Source organism: Geospiza fortis, unplaced genomic scaffold (genome assembly GCF_000277835.1).
Source record: "Geospiza fortis unplaced genomic scaffold, GeoFor_1.0 scaffold40, whole genome shotgun sequence".
Classification (NCBI taxonomy): Eukaryota; Metazoa; Chordata; class Aves; order Passeriformes; family Thraupidae; genus Geospiza; species Geospiza fortis.
This window is the reverse complement of record NW_005054297.1, coordinates 26,225,970-26,253,327: the sequence shown is the minus strand read 5'-3', so window position 1 is coordinate 26,253,327 and position 27,358 is coordinate 26,225,970. Positions and strand designations below refer to the sequence as shown.

Sequence of the window (27,358 nt, the reverse complement as noted above, 5' to 3'; positions counted from 1 at the left end):
ATTCTAAAGACTTAATCCAATAACTGATTATTAGATCAGAGTAGCCTTGCAGGAAAACAACATTAGAAGTCAAATATTGGTATCAAAGGAGAAGAAAAACACTAGTTAGGATGAGAATTACTTTTTAGGAAGAAAAGAATGCAACAAACTTGGTAAAGTTCAGAGTAGAAACAAAAGGATTTAGATGAAATTTTGACATTTGAAAAAAAAACCAGATTGCGGTTTGTTTTTTTTAATGAACTGTATTAAGATTTCAAGGAAAGGAGGCATTAACTGAACATATCTTTTCAGATTTTTTTTTTCTAATATCTTTATTTGGTTTAATTTCAGCTCAAGATTTTGGAGCAAACTTTCATAGCTTAGCTTTCTCAAAACACCCTTTAAGCTGACATTCAAACTAGAAAGAAAAGACTTTCTTAGGAGATCATAGACCAACCTTGGTGTGATATTCCTTGGACCAAGATGCTTGGTAGCAGCAAAGAGCACCCACACAGAAAGAAAAGTCTCTATGCCTCAATTTATTTCAAAATTAACCAGTGACTAAATTAGGAGCAACATCTCTGAACTCAGAAAATAGTTTTCTGCCTAGAGAAATCTTGCTAGATAGGACTTTTCAACAGAAACCACAGAGTTAATAAACATAGACAAGTTTACACTGAGAGTGAATTAAATACAGATTCCTCCTTAATATTGAAAGATAAATGATATCAAATATTTTCTGTAGAAAATCAGTGAGAAGTAATGAATTATGCTAGTGACCCAACGTTAAAAGCACCTGCAACTTAGAAAAATTAATTTCAGATGCTCAGGGAAATAGGAACTGCTCGTCCTCATGGGAAACACACAAACAAATAAACAAATTTTTCAGGGTCTTGGAATGTGAGAGAGGTAAATGAACTATTGAAACTTTCAGTATGGTTCATAATGAATAAATTGTTCATAATGACATTTATTTCCACCTGCATTTGTGCAATGGGCTAAGATTTTAACGCTTGTTGGCCTGAAAACAACAAAATTCTACCCATGTACTATTAGAAAATATATAAATGTGCAAGCATCACAGTATTAAGTAAATCATACTTCTGTATAAACACATGTGTGGAGGACTTTATAAAACTACCATTACACATACTTCTGTTATTTTTCTCCTGTACTGCATTATGATATATAAACAAAATATTTCTACCCAACATGTTAACAATCAAAAATGATATATAAATAAATTTTATATAAATGTACACACACATACATACATATATATATATATATATATATATAATAATTCATTTAATCATTCTGGACCTATGTGCCTAAAAGGGTTACACGAACTACAATGCTATATTGGTACCTACTGTTATGAGGCATCTGTAAACAGAACAACCATTTTGCATTCTAGGATACTTTTATCAGCTTCAATATAGCAAAATGCTTTTGAGTTTAACACTATCCAAACAAATTATTCAGACAGGTTGAATGGCATTTTATGGCTTTGAGTTGCATTACAGTGTATCAGCCTGATGAAATGTATTAATGCAGAACATATTAGAACTGTAAAGAAACCTTTCCTGTGTGCCCAAAAGGCTGAATTTAAAGTAAACTTTTCATGGAGACAATGTCAGATTTTCTGTTATGTTTGTGAACTAAAAACTATCACAGATGGTTGACCATAAAAATTACTATTGCTACAAATCGTAAGTCATAAACTATTTCCAATATAAATCAAATGAGGCTCTGCAAAGAAACTTATTTAAATATACAGAAATGTTTTTCCAAGGTATAAAAGCTCCTTTTCTAGTGCTATTTTTTTTTGTCTTAATACACAAACACTATCAACATCTCTTAAAACATTTTGATATCATGTTTACTAAATAAGGTTGGCATAGTACCAAGTCTTATTTAGAAGGGCTTTGTATTAGCAACAATGGGTGTAGAGAAGGATGATCAAAGGGACTCTTAATTTACCAAGAAGGTACAAAGCTATTTATAAGAAAGACAAGAGCTGATCTGTAAAGGTAGATGACATGCTAGGACTAAGAAACTACACCAACCACTTAAGAAAAAGTAATGCTCATTTCTTAGCCTCATTTAAATATACATCATGCAAATTTTATTTGTTTTTTTTTTCCCTTTTTGAAAGAAAATTACTGTTTATAAACCTTGGATGTTGCACATAGAAGCATTCTGAATGCCACTTAATTCTATGTTTTTTAAAAGGCAAACTACATAACTGTATTTCATACAGAACCCCACGTATGGTTCTGCCTGAATCATCTGCTGAGGATCTGGGTATGAGTCTGCCAGAGTTGGCTACTGATAAAGGAGTCTTATTTTGTCTTTGGAAAACTAAGACAAAGCCTCCTTTGCTATGCTGGGTCTATTTAAAAAGTGGCTGCTGAATTAATCAAATTCCTAAAATAAACAAAGTACTAATTAGTATAAAGCATATGGTAGATTTTCCTTGACATGTGACAAACATTTAAAAAATTTAATAAGCATACACCATTAATTACAGAAGTTGATGAAAAAGAGTGTCAAGTTACTTGCTTTTCTAACATTTTATAATGAAAAGTTACCATTAGACATATAATAAAATACATGTTAAAATGCAGAAAATCAGTTTTGTGTTCATTATCTTTATGGCTAATTCTGCAGTAGGGGTACTATACAGATAATGATAACAATAATAATAATGGAATATTTTTTATTAAAGAAAATATTTTATTAAGAGAGGTACCAGAATAGTTATTATTGTTAAAACATGTACAAGCTATAGTAGCTGAATTAACAATATATTCACTTGAATTAATACAACAACTTTAATTACAAGAATTCTGAGTTACGAATGTACAGAAACCTTTTATTCATGGGTGAAATAGCAGCATGGTCACAGCCAGGGAGTACAAGCACACATACTGCACAAAGCAATCTGGTAAACTATTCTCAGACCCAATTTGATCAATGACATTAGGCTGAACATTTGTGTTTCAAAGAAGTTTTATAGAATCAGACTTCAGCAGACTCTTAGCAACAGCAGTACAATTGAAATTTAAACTAGAAATGCATGCAAAGCAGAAGCAATGACATTTACATTTGTAAAGCTGTTCTGTTAAGCAGCAGTAAGCAAGGCCTTGCTTACTATGGTAAGGAAGAAAGAATGTGCCAAAAGTGAACCATTTTCCTCTTGCTCTTGTCAGAATGCTATTTACTGCAGAAAGCTTTTTAGTTTAATGTTTGCAGCAGGATTCTTGAACTGGTATTCTGCATACACAGCCCAGTCTTCTTAGAGATTGCCACCATTTATAGCAGCAAATTCTGAGAAAATAATATGCCACAGGTTGTTCTTGTATTGATTAAGGCACCACATGAATATAAGATTGTGTAAAGGAAACAAGATGAGAAGCAAGGTTGCTAGGCAAAAATAAGGTAATATATAAAGCTGTTGAAATGCTCAGAATTAATGGTGTTCCCAGAAATATTACTAAATATTGAAGTGTAAAGAATAAGCCTTACTGGCCTGTGGAGAAACCATGATGAAGTCTTGAATTCATTAATCTATATGAAAGCAACCCAACAGTATCTGGGGAGCCTTGATACAAGAGTGAAATGATTGTCATTAAAACCAAAACCAAACCAAGAGAAACCCAACCACAGAGATGGGAAGGGTAAACTGTGAAATACACTGATTTTGTTCTTGTTTTGCTGATTTAGGTCCCTGAGGAACATGAAGAACAATCATGGCAGATCCAGGAAGGTGAGTTTGAAGTAGTTGTTCCTCTCTGCATGCAGATTACAATTACTTAAAAGCAAAAAGGAAGCAGAGAAGAAATAAAGATATGAAAAAGTTCAATATCATCCTGTCTATGTCCACATACTCTGAAGGAAAACTACCTCCAGACCAGGCTTCAACAAAGTGTGCACAGAAGAAGTTCTACGCAAAGATCCACAGGCTTTTCTATTCAGGCCTGTCTGACATAAAAGCAAATAACCTAGATGGTGGCAAGGGCATATATTATTCTCAAAGGCAGCCTTGGATCAAGTAAAGCACAGCAGACAAACACTTTGCCCTCAAGGTGAAACAGTTCTGAGCTAAAGTTACTGTCTAAATCCCAACAGAATTGAAGCAGCTTCCCGCTAATGACACAGTAACACTGTTTGTACCAAATGTATACACCATGTATTGCAGTCTATGAAATGACATTTCTTTCTTAAAATAGTCAGAGTCAGTCAGATTAGTACACGTTCAAAGAAACAATTCCTTCTGGTAGGATTGCTCACAATCCATATAGACACATTTCCAAAGCAATGCTGTGTAAAAAGACCTGCCTGTAGCAGGCTGCAGGTAGCTCCCAGGACAAATAAGCACCCTACAGGACTTTTAAGTTCTAATTACTCGTGCCTTGAAAGGCAGCTGAGTAGTAGTTTAGGGTTTTAATTTCAAGGATTCTTATTTCACTAAATCGTTGGGGTTTAGTAGTACTATAAAAATATCTTTTTGTTTGTTTGTTTTTTGGGGTTGCTTTTTTTTTTTATTACAATGTAATACCTTGTCTATGAGGAATCCTAATGATCCTAGAGGCCCAATGAAGCTGTAGTGAAAGGCCAAATATATATTCCTTCATTTAACTGAAGCAGAGAAAGGTCTGTTTTCCAAATCTGTCATTTTTCCACAATGAAAAAAAAATCTAATAAAATCTACATGCTAACTTTAAGGATTAATTCTTCCATTGGCTGTTACCCTTCTATCCATACACCTCATTATCATCAATTGGCCTAGAACTGGTCACAGTTCTGAACTGAACTCAGGAAAAAAAAATCCCAATAGAACATGCACAAAAGGTTACTCTGCACAGATTTCTTAGGCAGCTCACTCTTACAGAAATCCACTGGAGCTATAGCTTCTTTCATATGATGTCTTCATACGTTGTTCTTTGATGATAGACCAAATACATTCAAAATTTACAAGCAGTTTCACAGCACATGATAGGAAAACGTTCTACCAATTTTACACTGCTGTGCAGCATTGCTGTTTTTATAATTCTTTAAGCATTAAGATGCTTAATGCATGGTGTAAGCAGCAGAAGTGGTGTATACTTTTGCATTAAAACATGTACTGCTATGAACAAAACCACTTTTATGCCAAAGATTTTTCAAGCCAATTTGTGTAGCTAAATCCAGGCTACAGCTCTCCTTAGCTAAGTTGGAGGAGCTACGTAAATAAAGATTTTACAGAAGTAATTACTGCTATTTGTGCATCTTTTGCATTAAACTTTATATGCTCAGACAATCAGTGTAGTATTACTTCCCCATCCATAGACAGAATAAGATGTACTTTCTTCAAGCCTACCAAGACAGTCAGTGAGGTGCTGCAGATGGATATACATATCTGATATAGCTCCAAATCATATTCAGCGGATATATATTTATTTTGCAATTATCTGAGAGCACTCCAGATTTGAATAGGCAAAGAAGGGGGAAAGAGATCCCCAAGAAGCAACACTTTAGCATAGTGAATCATCCCTGGAAATTCCAGGATACAGTATTTAATGGGGATTCTATTACCTTCCCTTTGCATGAGTTCCTAAAGCTCCAGGTACCTTCAAAATTACTGAACAGTAGTATATTTCCTGACAATATAATGCTACTTAAAAACAAAAGAAAAGATAAATAAAAAAAAGAAAAAGCAAGCTACTACAGATGGATCCTAGCCACTTCCCAATGACATTAATGGAAGCAATTTGCCTAAAATCTCAATTCATTTTTCTTTCTAGATTTCAGAGGTGGTTTTAAGTGTAATTTTCTAAAACTGCATAATGTATTTTGCTTTTTATTATTCAGTCTGTCTGAGGCTCATTCAGATCTTATTTTTCCTCTTGGCAAATTTTTGTACAGATAGAAGAAAATCTACAGGAAGAATGACAATTAGGGATTATAGACATGAGAGCATAAACATCAATTACCTTCTTACAAAACAGGAATTCAAGTAATATTTAGTCTGCATTAAGACATAATTATGGGTAAAATTGTAGTCTATCTACCAGTATTGATTAAAACCAGTATGCTGAGACATTGTTAGGTTACAAAGAGGTTGTTTCTACCATTCATCTTGTAAGGGAAAATAAGGTAGTGTAGCAAAGCAAAAGAGAAGTTCATGATATGAATATTAATCAATTGCAACTGCCCTTTTGTAAAGTGTTCAATTCTATGTTTGAGGAATACATTCATTTAAACCAGAGTTTTGATGAAAGGTTATATCATATTACCTACTGTGTGACATTTAGGAAACTAGAAAGTAAAATTAGGATCCTATTTTCTTCTACTGAATCTTAGAAAACTCAGGATTAACTCAGTATTTGATTGGTGAATTTCAACTTATTTTTCAAAATTAATTATGAAGTGCAGCTATATACTCTGCAGATATACTAACAATTAGTTGCAGCTTTTCTACAGTGCAGTAGGCAATGTACTGTAAAGCTTTTAGTTATTTTCTCTTGGCATTCATGTTGGGAACAATTAGCTAAAAAATAGGTTGCAGAGAGCTGAAATAACAATCTAATAAATAGCTGAAGCTCTAATCTAATTGATATTTTACTTTTAATTACAGTTCCTTTATATGTATATATATATAAAAAAGACATTTAATTTTCTCCCCTGACTTTAACTGATACAAGTAAACAAAAATAGACTTTGTTATGAATAATAAACTTTAAATAATGTCCTGAAAATATTTCCTCATACCAAACCAATGAGTTTTAATTTATTCCACCTAATGATGGAGTAGGTCCCAGGAAGCAGCCACTGGCAAAACAAGACAGATCTATCCAAATGGTAACCTCTGTTCTTTACTAATTGCTAATTATAAACACCAAAAGAAATTTTTGAAAGTATGAAAGTATAGAAAATATTTGAAAATTCAGTGAGTTCTTTGAAAGGCATGCTTTACTCATGCCTCTCTTAGAGTAGGAATGAAGAAACAATGAAATAAACAGGTGAGCTTTATATGGAAAGTCAGACTGACCAATGCAATGTTCTCAGACCTTTATAAAAATACCACTAACTATCTGTTGCAGTGGGATTAGTTGTTTACAATTTTGGGGATCAGCTTATTAGCCTATTATCAGTAATACAGTAGTTACTATTAATTTCAGAATTGTAGCATCAAGTTATGTAACACCAAATAATGACAGAATACCAACAAGCTGAATACATTCTATTAAGACTATGTAATATTAGGGCTTTATTACTTGCATTGATGTATGACAATAATCCTCAGGTAATAGTAATAGAAAGTAACAACATGTTAATGAAATATTAGTGAAATAAAAATTCCACTGATGCCTCAAGAGAGTGATAAGCCTTGCTTATCCCTAGAAAATAGACTTGAATTATAGGCTGCTTATTCCAGGTTACATAACCAGAGTTATAATCAATACATAAAACAAATTACTAATAATCTTTGTTTGGTTTGTTTTCTTTGGAAGAAGGGGCACAGAATAAGCTTGTTAAGAGTTTTCTTACTTCAAACACTATCTTGTTAGAATGCATTGGGCAGGGGAATTCAATTCCATAAAGTTGTTTGATAGAACTGCCAATGAACATTAAGCAGGATGCTCAGTGCACTGAAGCACCTCCCCTATGAAGACAACCTAAGAGACCTGGAGTTCTTCAGCCTACAGAGAAGGCAGGGGGGTTGCAACTAGTTGATCTTTAAGATATATTCAAGGCCAAACCATTTTATGATTCTGTGAGCACTTTTAATGAAGTCAAACAGCAATAGTTTTCTACTAGTAAAGTTTGGGAGAGCTTTGTTTTGAATGTTATGTTTTAGCATTAAGCTTCAATGTTCTTAACAGGATAGTTCTTTAACTGTAGTTGTATCAGTGCATAACAAGAAGAAAAAAAAATGTAACTAGACATCTTTTCATTAGGTTGTCATTAAGCACTCAATTTTCTTTATGTCAGGACTAAGCACAGATACCAAAACCTTAAATGTTTTCCATGGGTATCCTATCCTTTAGCCTCATTTTTTGAAAGGAGACTGGGGCTTTTTGTTGCTGTTACTAATGCTGCCGTTTGGGTTTTCTTCATAATGGAAAAAAATTTTAAACTGAAAGACATCACATTCCCTTAGCTCATGGTTGAAGGGATTTGAATATTCTGATGAATGTAGTGTTCTTGTCTGGTATGATTTACCATGGAATCAGTTATCAAAAACAAATACAATGCCCTGAGCTGGACTACTTATATGATCCCACCAGCAATTATAAAAGAGAAAAAAATATCATAACAACTACTGTGATCTAGCAGTCACCTTACCCAGAACTGAAGGCATTTTAAGGTAAATAGCCTATTTCAGTAAGTTCACAAGCTAAGAGACTTTCTTACTGCTATTTTCCTTTATAAACAATGGAGATTAAGCCACTGACTTTTCCAGTTACAAAATTCTCAAAAGGCAAGGCTGCTGAAGAGAGCCAAAGCAAGTATACCTAAACCCAATACACATAAACACAGATCAATGCTTCTTACCATGTCTCCTTGAAATGATTTCAAATGAAAAAATTTAAAGCAATCAGGATAATAAATGCTAAGAAATTGCTTAGCTCTTGTGATGGCAAATATTTGTACTGCAAGATTACAAAAGCCATGGTTCACAGGAAGTACAGATGGGTTGTTTAACCTGACAATTTGGTAACATAAAATCAAAACAGTGGCTAATGTAAAAGAAAAAAAAAGATATAGTACTATTTAGTTAAATACAGTTTTATCTAAAAAAAAATCAATTTTTTTCTCCCACTGCGTATCACAACACTTAGTAAAATTATCACTGTTCAAAATGACAACCGAAAACCTACTTAGAAAAAAGTAAGCAATGAAGAAGAAATAGGTAAAAATAGTGATATATTTTCCCACTCCTAAAAGGAGGTAATTTATTCTGAACTTGTTTTTCTACCACACGTATAGGAATGAAAGTATTAAGGATGTTTTAAAATATGGATATTGAAAAGAAATATGGATGCAAAACTTAATATTTAGCTAATCTAATTGGGGCCAACTTAAAAGGAGTCTAATAGTGCACAAATGTTGTTATTTGATTTTATACTAAAGCCCAATGTAAGAAAGAGCTTTCTTTCTTTCTTTTATTGCTGTATACCAGTGTTACACTTCCTCAGTTGGGAATACATCACTGTATACTAATGTTTAAATAGGTAGTGGGTTGATCCTGGCTGGATAGCAGCATCCACCAAAGCTACTCTATCACTCCCCTCCACAAGTGGACAGCAGGGAGAAAATAAAATGAAAAGTTCATGAGTTAAGGACTGGGAGAGATCACTCACCAAATACTGGCACAGGCAAAACTGACTAGAATGAGAGATATTAACTGAATTTATTGCGAACAAAATTGGAGCAGGATAACGAGAAGCAAAATAAGACGTTAAAAACACCTTCCCCCCACTCCTCCCTCCTTCTTGAGTTCTACCTGTTCTACCCCAGCAGCGCAGGAAGATAGGGAGTCAGGGAATTGGTCAGTTCATCACACATTGTTCCTGCCATTGCCCAGGGAGAGAAGCCCTTCGCCTGCTCCAGCATGGGGTCCCTCCCCCGGGAGACAGTCCTTCAAGGAGTTCTCCAACCTGAATCCATCCCTCCTGCAACAGTTCCCCACATAATGCTGCTGTTGTAACACGGGTCACTCTTCCACAGGGTGCAGTCCTTCAGGCACTGTCTGCTCCAACATGGGTTCCCCACCAGGAAACCTGCTCCAGCGTGGGCTCTCCTCGCTCCATGGGTCTGCAGTTCCTGCCATCCTCCTTTCAGGCATCCACCAGCTTTGGTGGGCCTCCTTCACAAGCTGCAGGTGCTTCTCTGCATCCCCGTGCTCCTCCATGGGGGACACAGCTACTTCACCACGGGCTACAGGAAAATCTCTGCTGAGGCACCTGGAACACCTCCTCCCTCTCCTTCTACACAGACATTGGTGTCTGCGGAGATGCTCCTCTCACTTATTTTCATTCTGATCTTGCTTAGTGCAGTTATATCTGCACAATAGCTTTTCTTCCTTAAATCTCTTATCACAGGGGTTAGCACCATTTCTGATTGTCTCAGCCTTGGTCAGCAGTGAGTCCATCCTGGAACCAGCTGACATTGGCTGTGTCAGACATGAATGAAGCCTCTGGCAGCTTCTCACAGAAGCCACTCCTGCAGCCCCCCACTACAAAAATCAGGTCATGCTAACCCAACACAAAAGCCAATGCTTAAAGTACAAAATTATTTTAATTTAAAACCAGAATTTAAATAGATAACTAGAATAAGGGGTGAAAAATAAACCACAGACTAAGTTGATTATTATTTTGTTAAAAAAAATAATCTGGGGTACAGCCCGGTTTGTCTACATACTGATGAAACTGTTACACACCATATTTATTACTTAATATAATTTTATATTGACCTTTGAATATTATTTATCATATTATAAGAATTGTCTATGTTACAGGATATCACTTTCATTTTAACAAACCAAGATAATAAAGGTTAATATAAACAATAAAAGTCTACATCTTCTAGGGAATAAATAGAAGTATTAGATCCATGGGGAAAATGATTGAGAAAAAGAAGCAATGGAAATAATAATAAAATAAAGCATTTGTCCAGTATTAAAAAAATAAAGAGATGGAATTAAATTATAGATTAGTCTTGAGGACCTGAGGAAAATGAGGCAGCAAGAAAGCTATGGAAAAGAGCCAGATTTCATAAACACACACTTCAAGTACTTGGTGTCTTTCATGATCTCAGAAATCCAAACTGCACAAATTTAAACAGGAACAAATCACCTCAAGTAATATATATCCAAAAAAAATCTCTCCTGACTTTGTTTTGCTATTACTGCAATTGCAGTTTGTGATTACAATTTGCCATCCTAATAGAATATGAAAAAACATGCTAATCAAGAATCTGAAATGATAGCTAATACAGATTGTGTTTGCATTGAATCCCAAATACCAGAAAGGTAAAAAAACATTTCTTATCTATACAGAGGGTAACTGGAAATCCTCCTCCTAGGATTCAATGTGAGAAGGCCAAGCTGACTGGAGAAGATAATTACATTGCCTCCATATACCACCATGTTATATTTCATTCTTTGTTGCCAATCTGGCACGTGAAATTAAAAAAAAACAATGCTAATCAACAGGTAGATCATACATGTGAATCTCCTCACCGGTGAAAATATTTGGCTGGGATTAATCTTTTCCACAGTGATGATGTTCAGTAACAAGAACAAAAAAGACAGGCACAGCAAAAGGTTCAGCCCAGTTGTTAAGATGCGCCTTTGCTCCTTGACTGGGCCTCTTGGTTTCACTACAAGTTTATAGATAGTCATTGCTAATAAGTATCAGCAGGCATCTTGAAAGGAGGAATCAGCCTTGCCTTAATTCCAGATTTTGACACTCCACACTCCCCAGTGACTGACTAGTTGGAAGAAGGATTATAGAAGCAACTTTCCTAAGACTTAAAAAATGCTTTGAGCAGGTAGTGAGAGACAGCAGAAATAAAATGTTTAATTGATATTAGCTTATTAAGGAACAGTGATTTGCAATGGGGTTTAAAAAAAAATTACACAGGCCTTTTTAATGATATTGCCCACAGGAAAAATCAGATTAGATTGCAGAATTCCCCCTTCCCCGATAAAAGGAAAATAAAATAAAAATTAAACAAAAAAAACAACAACGAAAAAAGACTTCTGGACTACACTTACAAGTGATTAAGGGGGAAAAAAAGTAAAATTGAGTCTTGCTTCTTCTAATCCTGGAATTTGCATAGGACATAGATACTGGGCTCATGGAGCCTCAGAAGGAAGAAAATTCTCATGTTACTTTAGAGCTGAGAACAGCACTGACATGACAGGAAAAGCTCTGTTCTTAGTCCTCAGGATTCACTGCTCATCTTCAATAGATGTTTTTCCCTTCTCTCTCTAGGACAGAGGATTTTACAGGATCAAATTTTATGACTTCTCAGATCCTGCAAGCAAACAGATTTTCCAGATAGACACTGTGAGCTATAAATCTCAGGTTGTTTGGAGACCAGACAACACAGGGAAAGCACAGGCTATTTTTGAATCCCAGAATACTACTTTCTGCACATTTCTTTCTTGGCCATGACACCCTAAATGACAATAAAATCATTGAACACTCAGGCTGTCTATATTTTACAGGCGTTTCAGCGCTCCTAGTAGCAGGAGAACATTTTATAGGCTTTGGGCAAAAACCTAAATGTCATACATGGGTTTTTTCTGTGCTTATGCATTCAAATTTGCTTTTAATAACATGGGACAGAAGCTTATGTTCTTCTCTTGCTTTTTTTTAAATTCAAAGTCCTTATTGCTTAAACACTTCTAAACTGGATCTAATTCCAATGTAACCTAAACACCTCTAACCCGACCTAGCCTTGAGCCCTAATTTAACATGAATCAGGGTTGAAATGATGAATTAAGCAGCAAATAGCAACAGTAAGTAGGGACAGAGAGAGGGAAAAGGAAGACAGGAGGGTTTTTTTGTAGGAGGTTAAAAGAGATATTTTACTCTGAAGAAATATCACAGACAAGAGTGAGGATTGCACAGCTGAGTCACTTCCCCCTAACCCTTTGGTGAAAACAAGATGAAAACAAACAAGGCTGGAAAGAAGTTTGAATCAACAGGTCACCAGAAACCAGTGAAAGCTGGCACACGCCCTTTGCTGTATCCTCCATACACTCCTGCTCAGCTGGACAACAGAAGCTCTTTTCTCATGGAGCATTTCGCACAGGCCAAGGCTGAGGCTGAGGCTGAGCTCTGACTTCCCTGGGTTCTCCCCTCTCTCTGCTCCCACCCGTGCTGTCAGGGCAGTGCCTGCTCTCAGTGAGGGGTTAGCTCTGACTATTGGGAACCTGATTGTCCTAACCTCGAAGTTCAGCACTGGGCCTAAGTAAAAGGCGCCCAGGGGACAAGGACTAAGCTACACCTACACAGACTGTCCCCTGAGACCAAAACTGAACTGCTTCCACCCATGAGGACATCATTAACAAGGAGGCACTGTCACCAGTATTATTCCCTCCTAAGCCATGTGAAACACCTGGCTTGCCCAGGAGGGCTGTGCACGCATGTGTTAGTTAGATATGCAGAGCTGGCATGCTCTGGAGTATACATATGGATGTACAGGCTATATTCCATATTTCTTAGCGTCTGACAGAATCTGAAGCCAACTGTTGCCATTCTGTTGGCTGCCACCTGCCTGTTTATACCTGGAAATCTCAGAGCATACACCGTTTCGCTGAAGACATTGCATAAACATTGGTCTCTGTCAGAGGCATGCAAATTACAAGAAGAAAATTCATTAGGATGCTAAAAATACTTCCTAACAATATCAGGTGGGAACCTAGGTATTAACAAATTGCTCACATTACTTCAGCAGCAATGCAAGAAGACTCCCAAATGGAAAGTACCTTACAAACTTTTCCAGTGTTTTGACAAATGAAGAACCAAGGATTACCTAGCTCAACAAGAAATTCACATGCTGTTCAGACATAGCCTAGTACTTTTCAGCATAATAACATAAATGTAAGTCGTGGCAGATAAACAAGGGAAGGGGACTGAAAACAACTTGGAGGAGTACTTTGTAATAATCATTCTCAGTTCTGGTTCAAGAGAACTCATCTCTTCCTGGGTTTGAATATTTCATATATACACAATGCAGTCACACATTTGATCTTCATTACCATTATAACAGCCATAATAATGAACATTACTATAATTAATGGTGAATTATAATGAAGCACATAATCAAAGAACATTAGGACCTTTGGAGATCACCCTGTCACATCTCCCTGCTCAAGCATGGTCACCTATGACAGGCTGTCCCAGACCATGTCCAGACAGTTTTTAAACATCTGCAAAGATAAAGATTCAACAAGCTCTCTAGGCAATCTGTTCCAGTACTCAAAGTAAAATAATGTTTTCTTATGCATAATTTTTTTTCTATTCATAAAGCTTTTTCCATAGAAATGCTGTTCTTATGTTTTCAGATTATCATATATACAGACTAAATTCCTGCTTGTAATTTCTATGCATGAGAAGCTGAAATCGTTCATAATCCCTTTTAAAACAATACAGCCTTTATGATATGAATGCCTGTTTCCACCACAAACACAATCATTATTTCAAGATAATACCTAAGTACCAACAGGATTGCTTTTCCCTGCAGGCTGACATTTAAAGTTGCTCTGGTTGGACTATTGTTCAAGTCAGATAAATTCCCCTTTATAAAAGCAAGAGAGATTAATCTTCTTTTTTCTTTTTTTAATCTTTGCACACATAAACTTGCATACATATTGCCTGATCAAAGCAAATATAACTGCATATATTCATTATCATCTGTTTGCAGTAAGAATTCTATCAGCATAACTTAATCTAAGCACTTGATTTATTAAGTGTTTGATTGAAGCAGAAAGTTTTTTACCATATTATTTACATTTTGAGTATGCCTATCTGTGCCAAAGTTGGTTTTAAAAATTGACTTTAGAAAAGTTTTCCATTCCTAGGGGATTTTTTTATAGAAACATATGTCCCTAATACCAAAAGCTGAACTATACTAAACCAATTTTTATCTAGACATATTGCCTAAGGAAAATCCCACCAAATTTTTCAATACAAAGTTTTATATCAAGTTTTAATTATTTGTATGTTATTTGCGTATGTCTAAGTGTGATTCCCCCAATATTAAACTTTAAAAGTTTATGACACCCTATTCCAAGAATTAAATGAGAGTTATCAGCATATTAAAAGTATAATTAAGAAATAGCAACACATGAATAGTTCCACATACATTCATTAAGACCAGAGACCATCTAATGTCACATATAATGGTAATTATACCCCATATTTTGTCCTTCATTGCTCTCACAGTCTTCGTGGTTTTATGCTGGGGTCTTTTGCACATGTGATTTCTCTCTCATATGATTTATTCCATGGTTTCATTACTATTCTCTCTCTTCCTTCCAGATTTCAAAGTACTTTTCTTGTCCTATTTTATTTTAGTTTGCTTACAGCTGTCAAATGGAAATAAAGTGACGAGACAAAGTCTTGAATAATACTCAGCATAAAGACCTGTGTGCTGATACAGTTACTGATTTCCTTGACTGTGGCCTGTTTCAGTCTTATTCTGACTGAGAACATTCCCTAGAGGGTGCATAATTGTATGATTTTAAGATTTTACTTTCTATCTGTTAAGAAACTTTTTGTATTTAATCTACATAGCATACATTAATTAGCTAATAGGCAAGTATTTTACTTGTTTGAGAACTCATGCTGTCAGTTCCTCTTTGTATGCTGAGATAAAATCACACAATATTGGGTTTTTTTATTAAACTGAGGACCAAAAAGAAATATTTTTCATACTTTACAAAAAAGTACTGAGAAATAAAACTAGCAGTATCTTGAAACATTAATAGAAACTAACATTTAGGATTTCTGGCTATAGTTCAGACCTTTTACTCGTAGGACAAAAATTCAGAAGGGTGAATTTTTTTTATCATCTCTGTTGGCCTGACTGTAGGTCTTAAGGCACCTAAGATGTTGCTCCCATGACTACCATGCCAAGAAAGAATTAAGTTGATCAGAACTAGGCTAACTTTAGACAGCCCATGGAAATATTATAGCCTTTTCCCTTGTTTTACAGAACTACCACAGAAGTTTCCCTTTTAGCTACCAGAAGAAGGGCAGCTGAGAACTGTTTTGGGAGTCCTGGATTCATGACAAAGGAGCATCAGGTGGGCAAAATTTGAATGGCACGTAGTAGTTGAATATGGCAACCGTTTAACTCAAAAAACATCTGCACTTTGCCATGGTCCAAAACTGCTAAATTCAGCATGCGCTGGGAATATCTACCTCTTGCAAACAAGCTTCTATTTATCAGTTAACTTCAACACCATTCTTCTTTGATGGGCAGTTTCCCTGTATGCTGCTTGGACTAAAATTCACTGAGGACTGGGGCAAGTCATTGCCTTAAGCAGATGCTGACAGCTGCTTTAAGAGAGAGCCTCTCCTGGCTCCCCCCCTGAGTTTCTGCCAATATAACTAATTTCTAGTTTTTGAAGCTAAAACAGATCTTCTCTCATTCCCTTTGAAAAAGTTAATTTCAGAACATTACTCCAATAAACACAAAATAGACAAGGCCAGAATGTAGTTTATCCCTTGACCGTGGAAGGAAAGGAAGAACTATTAGAGAATAATCCATACCTTGTGTCGTAATCTTACTAGGGGCTGATAGGGCCTAAAGTTGTATCCTTCCTTGACTGGCCACCCCTCTGCTCCCAGCAAAATGCATCCAAGAAGTAAAACAGTGGACCACCACATAAACATCTTTACAGGTCTGTTCCTGTGAAAATAAAATGAACAAGTTCAGAGATGCAATATTACTTTAGCATAAACTGTATAATAAAGGTTTAAAATACTGACAATCTAATTGTGGACTTGAATAAATGCAGTAGATATAGGACAATCCGTCTGGCACAACAGCAAAGAGAAAAAATGGTGGTAGTATTTGGGACAGCAGTAATGTGCTGAACTGAGAATTTTCCTATCACTATTCAATACTCATATGAGGGAGTCACTGAGGAAACAACCAGGAAAAAAAGAAAAGACAGAACATAAAAGAAAAGCAGTGGTGAAAAATGCAGTAAGTTTTCTCAGATGAAAGAAAAAAAACTTATCATCAATCACATGTTCATCAACTTTTTATTTTAAACATGGCCTCTTGTGATGCACTATTCACAACCTAAAAGCTTATAATAATCATACTCACAGATTTATAGATACATATGGCATGAGAGCTACCTTGTATGGTTCCTAATGGATGTACACATATACATTGCATAAGTGGTTTCAGAACCTTTGAGAGATATGCAATATTTATTATTGATATTCAGCATTTGTGTTGAAACCATCATGTTAAACAGACAACACAGCAAACACATCTTCATTACTTCAAGATACTCCCAAGTCAGTCTGCTAGTCTATATTATTTAATCCTGCATTATGGGGCAGAGATGAGCCACTTTCATGCATGAGTGGAGTTTTTTTTCCCCTTTCTACTTTGCTTTTAGTTGACTCAGCCTGCCAGTGTAGAAACCTCTGATAAGAATCAAGATATAGAGGAATAAGTACAAAATATCATAAGAGTGCCCTAGCAGCCCAGACTGTGCACCGAATTTTGAAGTCTTGCCTGACATTTTCTTTTCTATGGGAAATCATCTGAGCATAAAATGTGAACAAATTGGGGATCACTTAATATCCTGTATCATTTACAGTCATGCTCCTGGCAATACTGTTACACAAACTGTGGTTTTGATTCCTATCATTCTTCACATAGCAGTAGTCTTCACAGTCACCTGAAGGCAGAGAGACTGAATAGAATTAATTCCTGTGGAGATATTACATGTAGTAAATGGACTCTACTCTTACCTCTATTCACAGTCTCAGTAACAGACCCTTCTTAAGTCTGCTACCCTTCCCGGGGGACTACTCTACCAAACTTGGTGAAACCACTACAGGTCTGTTTCATCCTCATTCCAGCTGATTTTCACCAGCCTGCCTTGCCTTCACGCTTGTAATTCAAACAAAAGATTGACATTAATACACCATACTACTTTGACATCACTTACCTTTTGTTCCACCAAACCCAATCTCAGTCTAGCTCTCCCTATTAATCAAACTTAACGTTTCGTCTCATTTATCATTACTTTTTCAACAGTTTCCACTTCAATTACCTTTCTTTGTCACTCCAGCTTTTCTAATATACATAGTAGAAGTATCTCTCTTAGGAGAGCTTGCACAGAATACATTAAGCAGAGCATTATTTGAAACACAGAAAACAGGCTCTATTACAGAGGGATATTTTACACAAATAACTCAAGGCTTGTTCTTCTACACCTGCCCAGTAACAGGATATTATAGTGAGGACTGGAAATGACACAGTGAAATTTTTCTTCTCAGTCTTCCACCAAAACAGAAGAGCTAACCAGGTGTTCTGGTGGATCTTTGCTAGGGTATTATTAGAACTAGTCTAGCTTATTGACAGGAAACACCAAAAAAAGACTGCTTCAGAACTCAGAGGATTCAAGTACATTATGGTATGGCATTTTCCTTCACTGACTATGTTAGTTCTCAGTATCACTGTTACTGCAAAAGTAAGTCCATAAAAAAAAAAACAAAAAACCCCAGAACAAAAGAAATATGAAAAATCAGAATCTTGATTTTTAATCTCAAAGAAAACATCTATTTGCACTTGTTGAAATTTATTTTTTAAATACTTAATTGTTGACTTTCAAGGCCAGAATCAGATTTGTTTAGCACTTGTGCATGCTAAGACTAGCATGGTTGAAACTTTGTCCCCTTTGTGCACTTCTGGAATACCTCTCTGTACAATGAAAATTTGGTTGGAAAACAGTCATCTCACAGAAGGTTTTAAGAGCAGCCACATTCCACCACCCTCCCTCAAACTGAATAGATTTTAGTCTCATGTGGTGTAAAAGAATAGAGTCCTTATAGTTTGGAAAATTGTTTGACCTTGAAAGGCTCATGCTTTGTACTTGTACAGAACAGAAAATTATTACATGCTCAGTTTCTGACTTCATTGCCTGATACTTGGATGAACACTTACAACACAAATTTTAAAAGTAAGCTTTTTGGACACATGCCACCTAAAATCCCAAAAGTATGCAGAGTCTATGCAGTTATTTTTTGCCTTTTTAGAATTTAAAAGATCCACCTTTTTAAGTAGCATACATTTTCTATTGAATTTATTGGATATCTTAAATGATTTTTTTTAACTATTACAAAAAACACAGTTCTCCTTAATACAGTACTATTATGAAGCCTTTATTTTAAGAAAAAAAAATTATCTGTCCTAAGGACTTACATTTGTTAGTGAGTTGAACTAAGATCAGGAATAAAAATGACTTTTCAAAGCCTCATTACAACTCCAGATTTTGGTGCTGCATACAACCGAACAGAAAGAAATAAGGTATCAAGACTATATATTCATGTTGCCTAAAACTGCCTCTTTCTTATTTCTACTTGAAGGTACAGCCTAAATTATCAGCAAAGAGGGCTTTTAATTTTATTTTAATATTGTATTATCAATAAATCAGAAATTTTTTTGAAAAATTGTTATACATTCTGAGGCAAAATGACATATTTTTGAACTCAAATTTACATTAATGATCTAGACCCTCTACTCATTATTATAATCTAGCAGAACTTGATCTTTCAGTGTTAAGATAACATTATTCTCTAACTTCATTAATTACATATTTCTGAAAGAACTGCTTCTAGGTTATTATTATATGTCTACTTTTATTTTCACTGAAGACTGTTGCCTCTTTATACTCATATAACCATGTTTGGAAATCTGATTCGTTTACTTGGCTCTCTTTATTTTCTCTTTAAGTAGATACTCTGCATTTTCCTGTTTCTTTCTCTGCACATTTCTCACTTATAACATAGATTATAGGTTAAAATGAAAAAAAACTTAAAAATTATAAAATATTCCAGTACATATTTTAACTGTAGATATTTTAACATATATATATGATTTTTCTGCCAGTAAATACTGAACTGAAATTCTTAAACAACTACTAGCAGTAACTCCATATCATCCATTTTATTAATGAAAACAGTTAATTTACAGCTACTCATTGCACGTAAATAATTAGAGGGTGGGCTTCTCCCCAGTTGCACACAAATAAGTAGGGTGCTGAGTTTCTTTCCTCAATGTGCACTAATTCTTATTAACAATGAGCTTAATGCACTATCTTAGCATCAAATTGATTGGCGTTGTAGAAGTCTTATGTGCTATTTATCATCCTTAGATTTTCCTCATGAGCTGAGGAGGAATAGAATGAAGGATGTGGAACAGATAATGGTTGTTCCTTATTTCTCACTGTACAGTAATTTCACCAGTATCAAATTTAGATTTTCCTTTCTGATTCTCAGAAGGCTCTGTCATTTCACTTTTTAGCCCATTTCCAGAGCATTCATGAATCTGATGTACTCTGCAGTTTTCTCACTATTGATTTCATTCCATTTCAGTTAATTCTGATTTTTTTTTATAAATTGTAATCTATAAGAGGATCTTTTATTCTGTGTCAAGTTTATACCTTAAAACTCTTGGATGAGAAGCACTGCTCAGAGAGCTATAGCTTCTGAACTGACAAAAGGAATACCTTAGGATATCTCACTTGCCTTTTTTAGGTAAGGGAAATGGGACCCTTAAATAATTTTCAGAGAATTTTTTTTTAAGCAAAGAAAACTACACGAAAAGTTCACAGCATTTCCACCATCACCCTGATGATCAGATAGTCACTGCTGAGTTAGAGACAATTTCTTATAATTCTTAAGGAAATGTAATGGAAAACCTATATCTCCCTTTTCTCTCCTGCTAGTGCTTTTCCAATACTTTTCCAATACTTTGTGGAAAACAAACAAAATCCCAGTTCTGACGCCCTACTTATGAATATCTAATAATGATTAGTATATTCTACAATACCATAGTGAGTGCTTCCTCTCAAAGTTATTATGATTTCTAAATCTTCTCATCAGTTCATTGGTAATATAAATTTTGTTCTTTCCCTAACTTTTTCTTGTTGGACTAGGAAAGAGGTTGTTGCTATGAGAGTTTAGCAAATGCATAATAAGCACTGCTTTACCTGTCCTCATGCTGCAATCTTCAGAGAGAAGATTGAAAAGATATCATATTTTACATAACCAGTTCCAAATGTAACAATGTGCATTTATGGTGTACTAAAAAAATATAACCAATGTAACCTGGCTTAGCCAGACTTTATATAGAGAGTTAAAACATATACCCAGTTACAAGAATGCCCTATTTTAAAATGCATACATACTTAAAATTAAGAACTTGGCCATTTTTAAAGTTTTTTTTTTTCCAAAATTTCAGCTGTTATGCCCTGTTCTGTGTTGATAAATGGTGACTAGCCAGGATATCTGGCTTTAAGAGAAGAAATATCATTCATTTGAAAATATAAATATTCCACCTCAATAAACTGATATGATCAACTTAACGCCCCTACAAAGTATAACAAATGAAATCTTAAATAATGGCCCAATCACTGCATTCCTCCTGCCTTTAAAAGAAAAGATATAGCAGATATTAACATGGAATTATTTGAAAGGTCAATTTCAACATATCAAGGAGTAGTACTGTATGCTCTCAGGAAATGTCAGTCTCTGTCTTTTGGATATTATTAATCTGAAAATAAATAAGAATAAAATTAATTGTCTGTTTGTGAGGATCAGAAAAAAGACCATAAGCTATGTCACCATATTCAGTATTATTAATAGGTTTATAATACAGCCACAGTAATAAATATAAACCATGCTTCATTGCCTGTGACTTTGAGGATTTTATTGCATATCATGATGGACATAAATAACCAGGCATGAAAGAATACACTGCTACCATTTCTTAAGATGCTTTTGTCTACCCTTATGGTTTCATGGCAGAAAGGTAGCAGCAAAGAAAGTATTTTCTTGTGTAGAGAAAATTATACTGCATTAGCTTTGAATGAACAGCAGAAGTTTTAGCTAAAAGCATGTCTTTTCCCATTAGCCTGCCTCTACTCTACCCTAGCGCCCACATCTTCACACACAGCCTGCCTTCAAAAACCTTACAACAGTTATCTTTACACCAAATGGGGCTCTTACAAAGTAGTCCACAGTATCATATTCTCTTATGAATATAGCTGTAATCCATATCCAGCAATGTTTCTGCTTGTCAAAATGCACCATGGAAAGCAGATCACAGTGTCATGGGGGCAGCTCTCAACCCCACGACTTCCTGACAGCTTTTGAGCACTGCACACTTCATGCTGCCACCTTCCAGTTCTCCTCCAGAAGTAGCAGCTACACTCTGAACCAGAGTGGTTAGGTCACCTTAACTATGTACAGCAGGCTTGGGGCTGGCAGCAGTGAAGTGCAGCGCTGCCACGGCAGCCAGCAGCTCGTACATCTGTGAACCAATCTGTTCAGTCTCTCAGCTGCGGCTTCATGTGGCTACAGCCACTCACTGTGCAGGCACATGCTCTTCATCCTTCACCCACCAAAACAGGCTGGCAAGTCATTTCAGAACAGCCAGCAATGCCACTGACAGCTCATGTGCTGGAACACACAGGATGAGAAACACTTTTTTTAAAATATCTCACAAAAAGCCCTCGTCATGCCAGATGTACCCTGCCTTCTGCAGACTCCTGTCCATCTCTCCCTCGCTCCTTTCCTGATTTAAACTGCAAAATCATCATGCTGCATAAGCACAAGGTGGAGGGAGGCCCTTGAACTCCTGTACTAGTGCACTTGGTCCTTGTGCAGACCTTACAAACAGGTCAGGTTGCTCCAAGGCAGGTACGTCCAGGCGCCACTGTGGTGAGCAGCCAGCACAAGGCCAGAATTCCCTGCCTTTCCCTGTACTGCCAGGTGCTGGTGGGTAAGGGCAGCAGCCAGGCAGCCCATCCCCTTTCTGTGGGGGGGTGCAAGCAAGAGCCATTTGCCCAGGGTTTTCTAGAAGGGCTTCTTTGGAATTGGCCCTTAAGATTTACAGTGCCTCATGTGAACCTGTACACAAGTGGCCTGATCGTGCCAGGGCCATTTCTGAAAAGTTGCTGAAATGCAGATACAGCAAGGACACTTATCTTGACACTAAATTCATGCTCTAATTTTATCTTACCATTTTCAGTATATTTATTTATTTATATAAAGGATGACACCCAGATGTCTTAATGTTAGCAACCCCAGTTTCAATGAATTATAATAAAATGAGAAATGGAAATTTTAAAACCTTCCTATAAGTTCTTCACATGATCTCATAATGTCTTTAATATTTCAGAAAGAAGAACAAAATGAGAGTACTATAGTTCATATATCTCAGAGGAGCTTTGTTGTAAGGGTTCTAGTTGTGTGTATTAATCTATTTTTCTCCCAAGACTTCAGTATCAACCTCAGGGTGATTTCAGCATCACTGATATATGCAAGTGCTGGTTTATGGAGGTTATACTGTTAGTGAGGTGATCTCTTTCTTCCCTCATTAAGCAAACTCGTCACAGCTGGTTCCTCAATATCCCAGAGGATTAATGTTTACAATCATGGCAGTATCTGAACTGATGGGAATTCAGCCACTTTATATTATGAAACCAGAAACAGAAAACCTGCCAGCTTAGAACTCAGGTAAATATCTTGGTAGTGTTAATATTTTACGTGATTTGTAAATTGTCACCTAGCATACCATTGTGTAGCTGTGTCCTTCGCACATGCTAGAGAAGATAAATATTTTGGTTTTCAAGTTTTTAATGTTTTTCTTCTAAAATCAAACGCTACTAACATTAACTAAATGTAAGAAGAAACAACAGCTGTTGGCACTTCCATAGTAAATTGTTAAGAGCCCATCTGAGAAAAGACATTATCCTAGAAAAAGCAAAATGGCCACTTAAGATACAATTTTTTTAAACAGGTGAGATGCTAAATTAAAGATTAAAATTCTCCATATTTGCTGTGATATATTATCCACCACCCTTACTTCTCTCTTTTGTCATTCAAGAAAACCTTGACATTTGGTAAAACAGTAGTTACCAGCAAAACCGTTGAAACTTTTGTATTATTGAACTCCTTGGATGAATGCTAAACCATGATACGTCTGTCATTAGTTCCAATAGCCATGAGAATTTAAAGAATCACTTTCCATTAAGTATTCTGGTTAATGTTATGACTTTATCCCTTTACATCTATGAAACTCTCTGCATTGAAGTGCTGTAGCCAACAGAGATGGATCCCATCTTTTTTACCCAGAGAAAGAGATTCTTCCATAACTCAGCTGCTTTAAACCCAATCCCCCTGGAGATTGTTCCTCAAGATCACCATGAAAATGGCAAGATCAGAACAGATGGGTTTGAGTTTTTTGCCTCTAATCAGCTTTGAAATAACAAAAGAATTATAAAGGAGTGTAAATTATAAAGGAAACCAAGTCCTAAACCACAAAAATGTAAAGAGAGAAGGTAGTTAGGGACAGGGGAAGTAGCATTTCAGCAGTCTTCATAAGATGGTGAAGGTTACTAGAGTGCTTATCAGCAAGAGATGTGACATGGGAAAGTCTATGACATGTAAGAAACCATGAGCTCCTGAAACACAGAAGAACATGGATGCACTCTGGCGTGATGGAGAGGAGTATGCACAGCAGTACAAACACTGACAAGAAACATGAAATTATCAAACTGCAGAGAATAAAGATGCGTGTGGATTTTGGTGTAATTGGATTGAAGCACAGTTCAATCAGTAACCAAACAGACCGATGAATGTTGCAGCTATTTAAATAAACATGGACTATCTGTAGCTGAGGGCAGTTTGTCCTTATCAGGATTGAACCAAAAATACATTTGCCCTCCAGTACTCTCCCCCAGTGCCCACATTAATATAATTAAGCTAACTATAGATGAAATCCTGACCCAATTGACAACCTGAAAACAACTCTAAAATCTACATTTAATATGTTTGGTACAGAATTTCACCCTATTTATAGGATTTGGTTGCAATGAACATTCACAAGAATGGAAACAAAACTTTAAAATAACTCTGTTAACTAAAATGAAAAAAATTCAAAGTTGCTTGTTATTGTTTTTGGAAAAAAATCTATGTCTATTCATACAGGTTCACGGAGCTATACAAATAAAGTGTTCTGTACTTGAATGGCCAAACTAGTTACAGGTATTTTCTCTTTTTCAATTTAACTGCTGTGGAGTTTTTTGCCTCTGTCCTTTCCTGCTTTGTGGTGACTCAACTCTCTTTCTTCTTTATTATCACAAAGGTCAACTTTCTTCATGAGCCTCAATTCAGAACAATCAGAAAGAAATACAGAAAATAGCACTTGTTTTGTCAGTCATAAAGCTGGCATAGGCTCCTAGTGCCATGTGCTTGGATGTTTAAGTCCAAGTCTATAAAAGAAGGATTTTCTTACCTTATATAAAAAGAAATTAACAGACTGACAAAAATAGGAAGTAAACACACACCCTTTCTGAGATCTGATAGAACAAAAAAACTTCACCGCTATTGTACCTGATTAAAAAAAATAAATTGACTCTGACAGCTGACTCGGTCATTTGTGTTCTACAATCTATATTAAATGCAGTTCATTATTTTAGTACACAGTAATTTTCCTAGAAAAAATGCAGTCTTATTTAAATTTTGCAAAGATATTTTCAATCAAACAATGCATTTCTCATATTGTATGCTTATGACCCCGTTCAATAGGATCTAAACTTTCATTTCTTGCTACGTTTTAACTGTCTTATACTATATTACTGGGTTTTATTGCTTATGGTTTTATACCACTCTAATATAACTACTAGGAAGAAGCCTTCCAAATGCATGTTGGAAAGTTGACAGTAAACCAGAAAAACCTACCATTTCCCGATTAGGTTGTAGCTAAACAGGATTGTAAAAACAGGGGGGGGTTTCAAAAATTCTTTAGCTTAAAAAATTGTCATTCCTAAGAAGAATGGAATGCAGATAATACAAAGCAAGGAGCAGCCAGTATGTGGTGATGAAATGGTAGTATGTGAAAGGAATGTATTTTGTGTCTCCTCAACCACCATTGTATAATACACTCAAAACAATTTTTTTTGTATATAATACCAAAACAATTTCTTTTGGTATTATACACCAAAATGTTTTATATATTTTATTTGGTTTGGGTTTTTTTAGGCTTTGAGGGGATTTTTTTGCACTCTTTGGTTATTTTTGAAAGGCAAAAAGGTAAATATTTTTGGTTTTATTTTACAATAGAAATACAAGAAAATGTTAATGTAGAATTGATTGGAATTAAGTTTTGACCATCAATGTGCCAGGATACACTAGAAACAGCCTCTTAGCCAAAAACACCTGTATTTCAACAAGAAATTAATGCTCAGATGCCAGCACCAGACACTCTGTATCACATCTGGTTGAACTCTGTGCATAGGCAAGAGCATCTCAACTGTTCTCACCTGAAAGTGTCACTCTGAAGCTACAGCCTGAAAAGTGACCACCCCATCTCCCTGAAATACAAGTCTGTGCTCCCTCTTTCATCCCATCTTGACACTATTCTCATTTTTTATTCAGCCACCTTGATTCTGGGATTGTCTAGGACACCTCTGTGAAGTGCAATACTCAAAGAAGAGGAGCCAGGAGATATCGCTGAACACCACATTCCAACTGCCCTGTCACAAATGCCAATCACGTGGCAAATGTCCAAGTGGCTCTTTATTGATGAATCAGTTACTGTCACATGAATTATCCTCAGTGCTGACTAAGGTAAGCATCCCTATGCTATGAGAAATGAAAGCTTCTCTTGCCTCTGTCTGCATTTTGAAGGTCTGGGAATGCCTAACTCTCAGCAATTTCAAATACTTCTTTTATCCAGATGAGATTTTCTGGAAGCCACAAAATACAGAAATTCATCAAAGAAGAGAAAGAGGGTTTTGAAAGTTATTTTGAAGGTTTCTATCTGATTCGGCAACATGCAATAGAGTCTGAAGATTGTTTACTCTCTTGCAGTTCGTATGTGACTATGGAGCAGTGGAAAGAACACCAGTGGAGGATAGCCAAGTGACTTTAATCAATTTAATATTAATCAGTTTCATAGAATCACTCTTGCATTCTGAAAATCTCTAATTTTGAAAAATCAGGATTACCCTGCCTACAGATAGAGGGAAGAACACATCTTTCTCTGTCATCTTCAATGTCTTAAAGTTGAGGCAATTTGACATTCAGCAAAGAGAGGTGATGATAACTTCCATCTTCCAGAGTAAGACATGGATCATCTCAAACCACAGCTGATAGGAAATCCAGGTCCAACCTTCTCTCTTTGCCTCCTCCAAAAATACTGAGTATGATCTGTAGCAATAGAAAGTTCCAGCAGGAAGAAAAAGAGAGTGCCAAAGAGGGATAAAGGCAATAAACGTAGGGGACCAAACTGATGCATCAGGTTCACTGTTCATCTTCTTGGCATGGTGCAGATGAGGGAAAAGCAGATGCTGCTAAGGTGGGAGAGGGGATATTCCATGTAGCAATGTATGCTGCTCATATTCCCTAATTCCTCACTTAATGGAGGAGTGTCAACATTTAGTGCTGACACTGCACCTAGTGGCTGCAATTTCCATGTTGAACACTTGGAAACAGAACAAGAGCAGAGCCATTGCTGCTCTCTCTCAAAGTTGACTCCTTTGGGCAGCCTCCTACGCTTAAAGCCAGCCCTAACAATCCAAGATCCAGTTTGTATGGTCCTGCTACATACT

The 27,358-nt window shown here is 35.9% G+C and overlaps 1 protein-coding gene across 2 annotated transcripts in view; it reads right to left on the bottom strand.

The window, feature by feature from the left end:
- The window catches only part of FSTL5 (follistatin like 5), a 268,544-nt gene that overhangs the window by 228,413 nt on the left and 12,773 nt on the right, over positions 1 to 27,358 (bottom strand). For both annotated transcript variants that reach the window (XM_005415567.2, XM_031066443.1), the window contains exon 2: positions 16,263 to 16,401. In XM_005415567.2, the coding sequence (XP_005415624.1) occupies positions 16,263 to 16,385 (123 nt within the window). In that variant the 5' untranslated portion in view covers positions 16,386 to 16,401. The remainder of the gene's footprint in view (positions 1 to 16,262; positions 16,402 to 27,358) is intronic.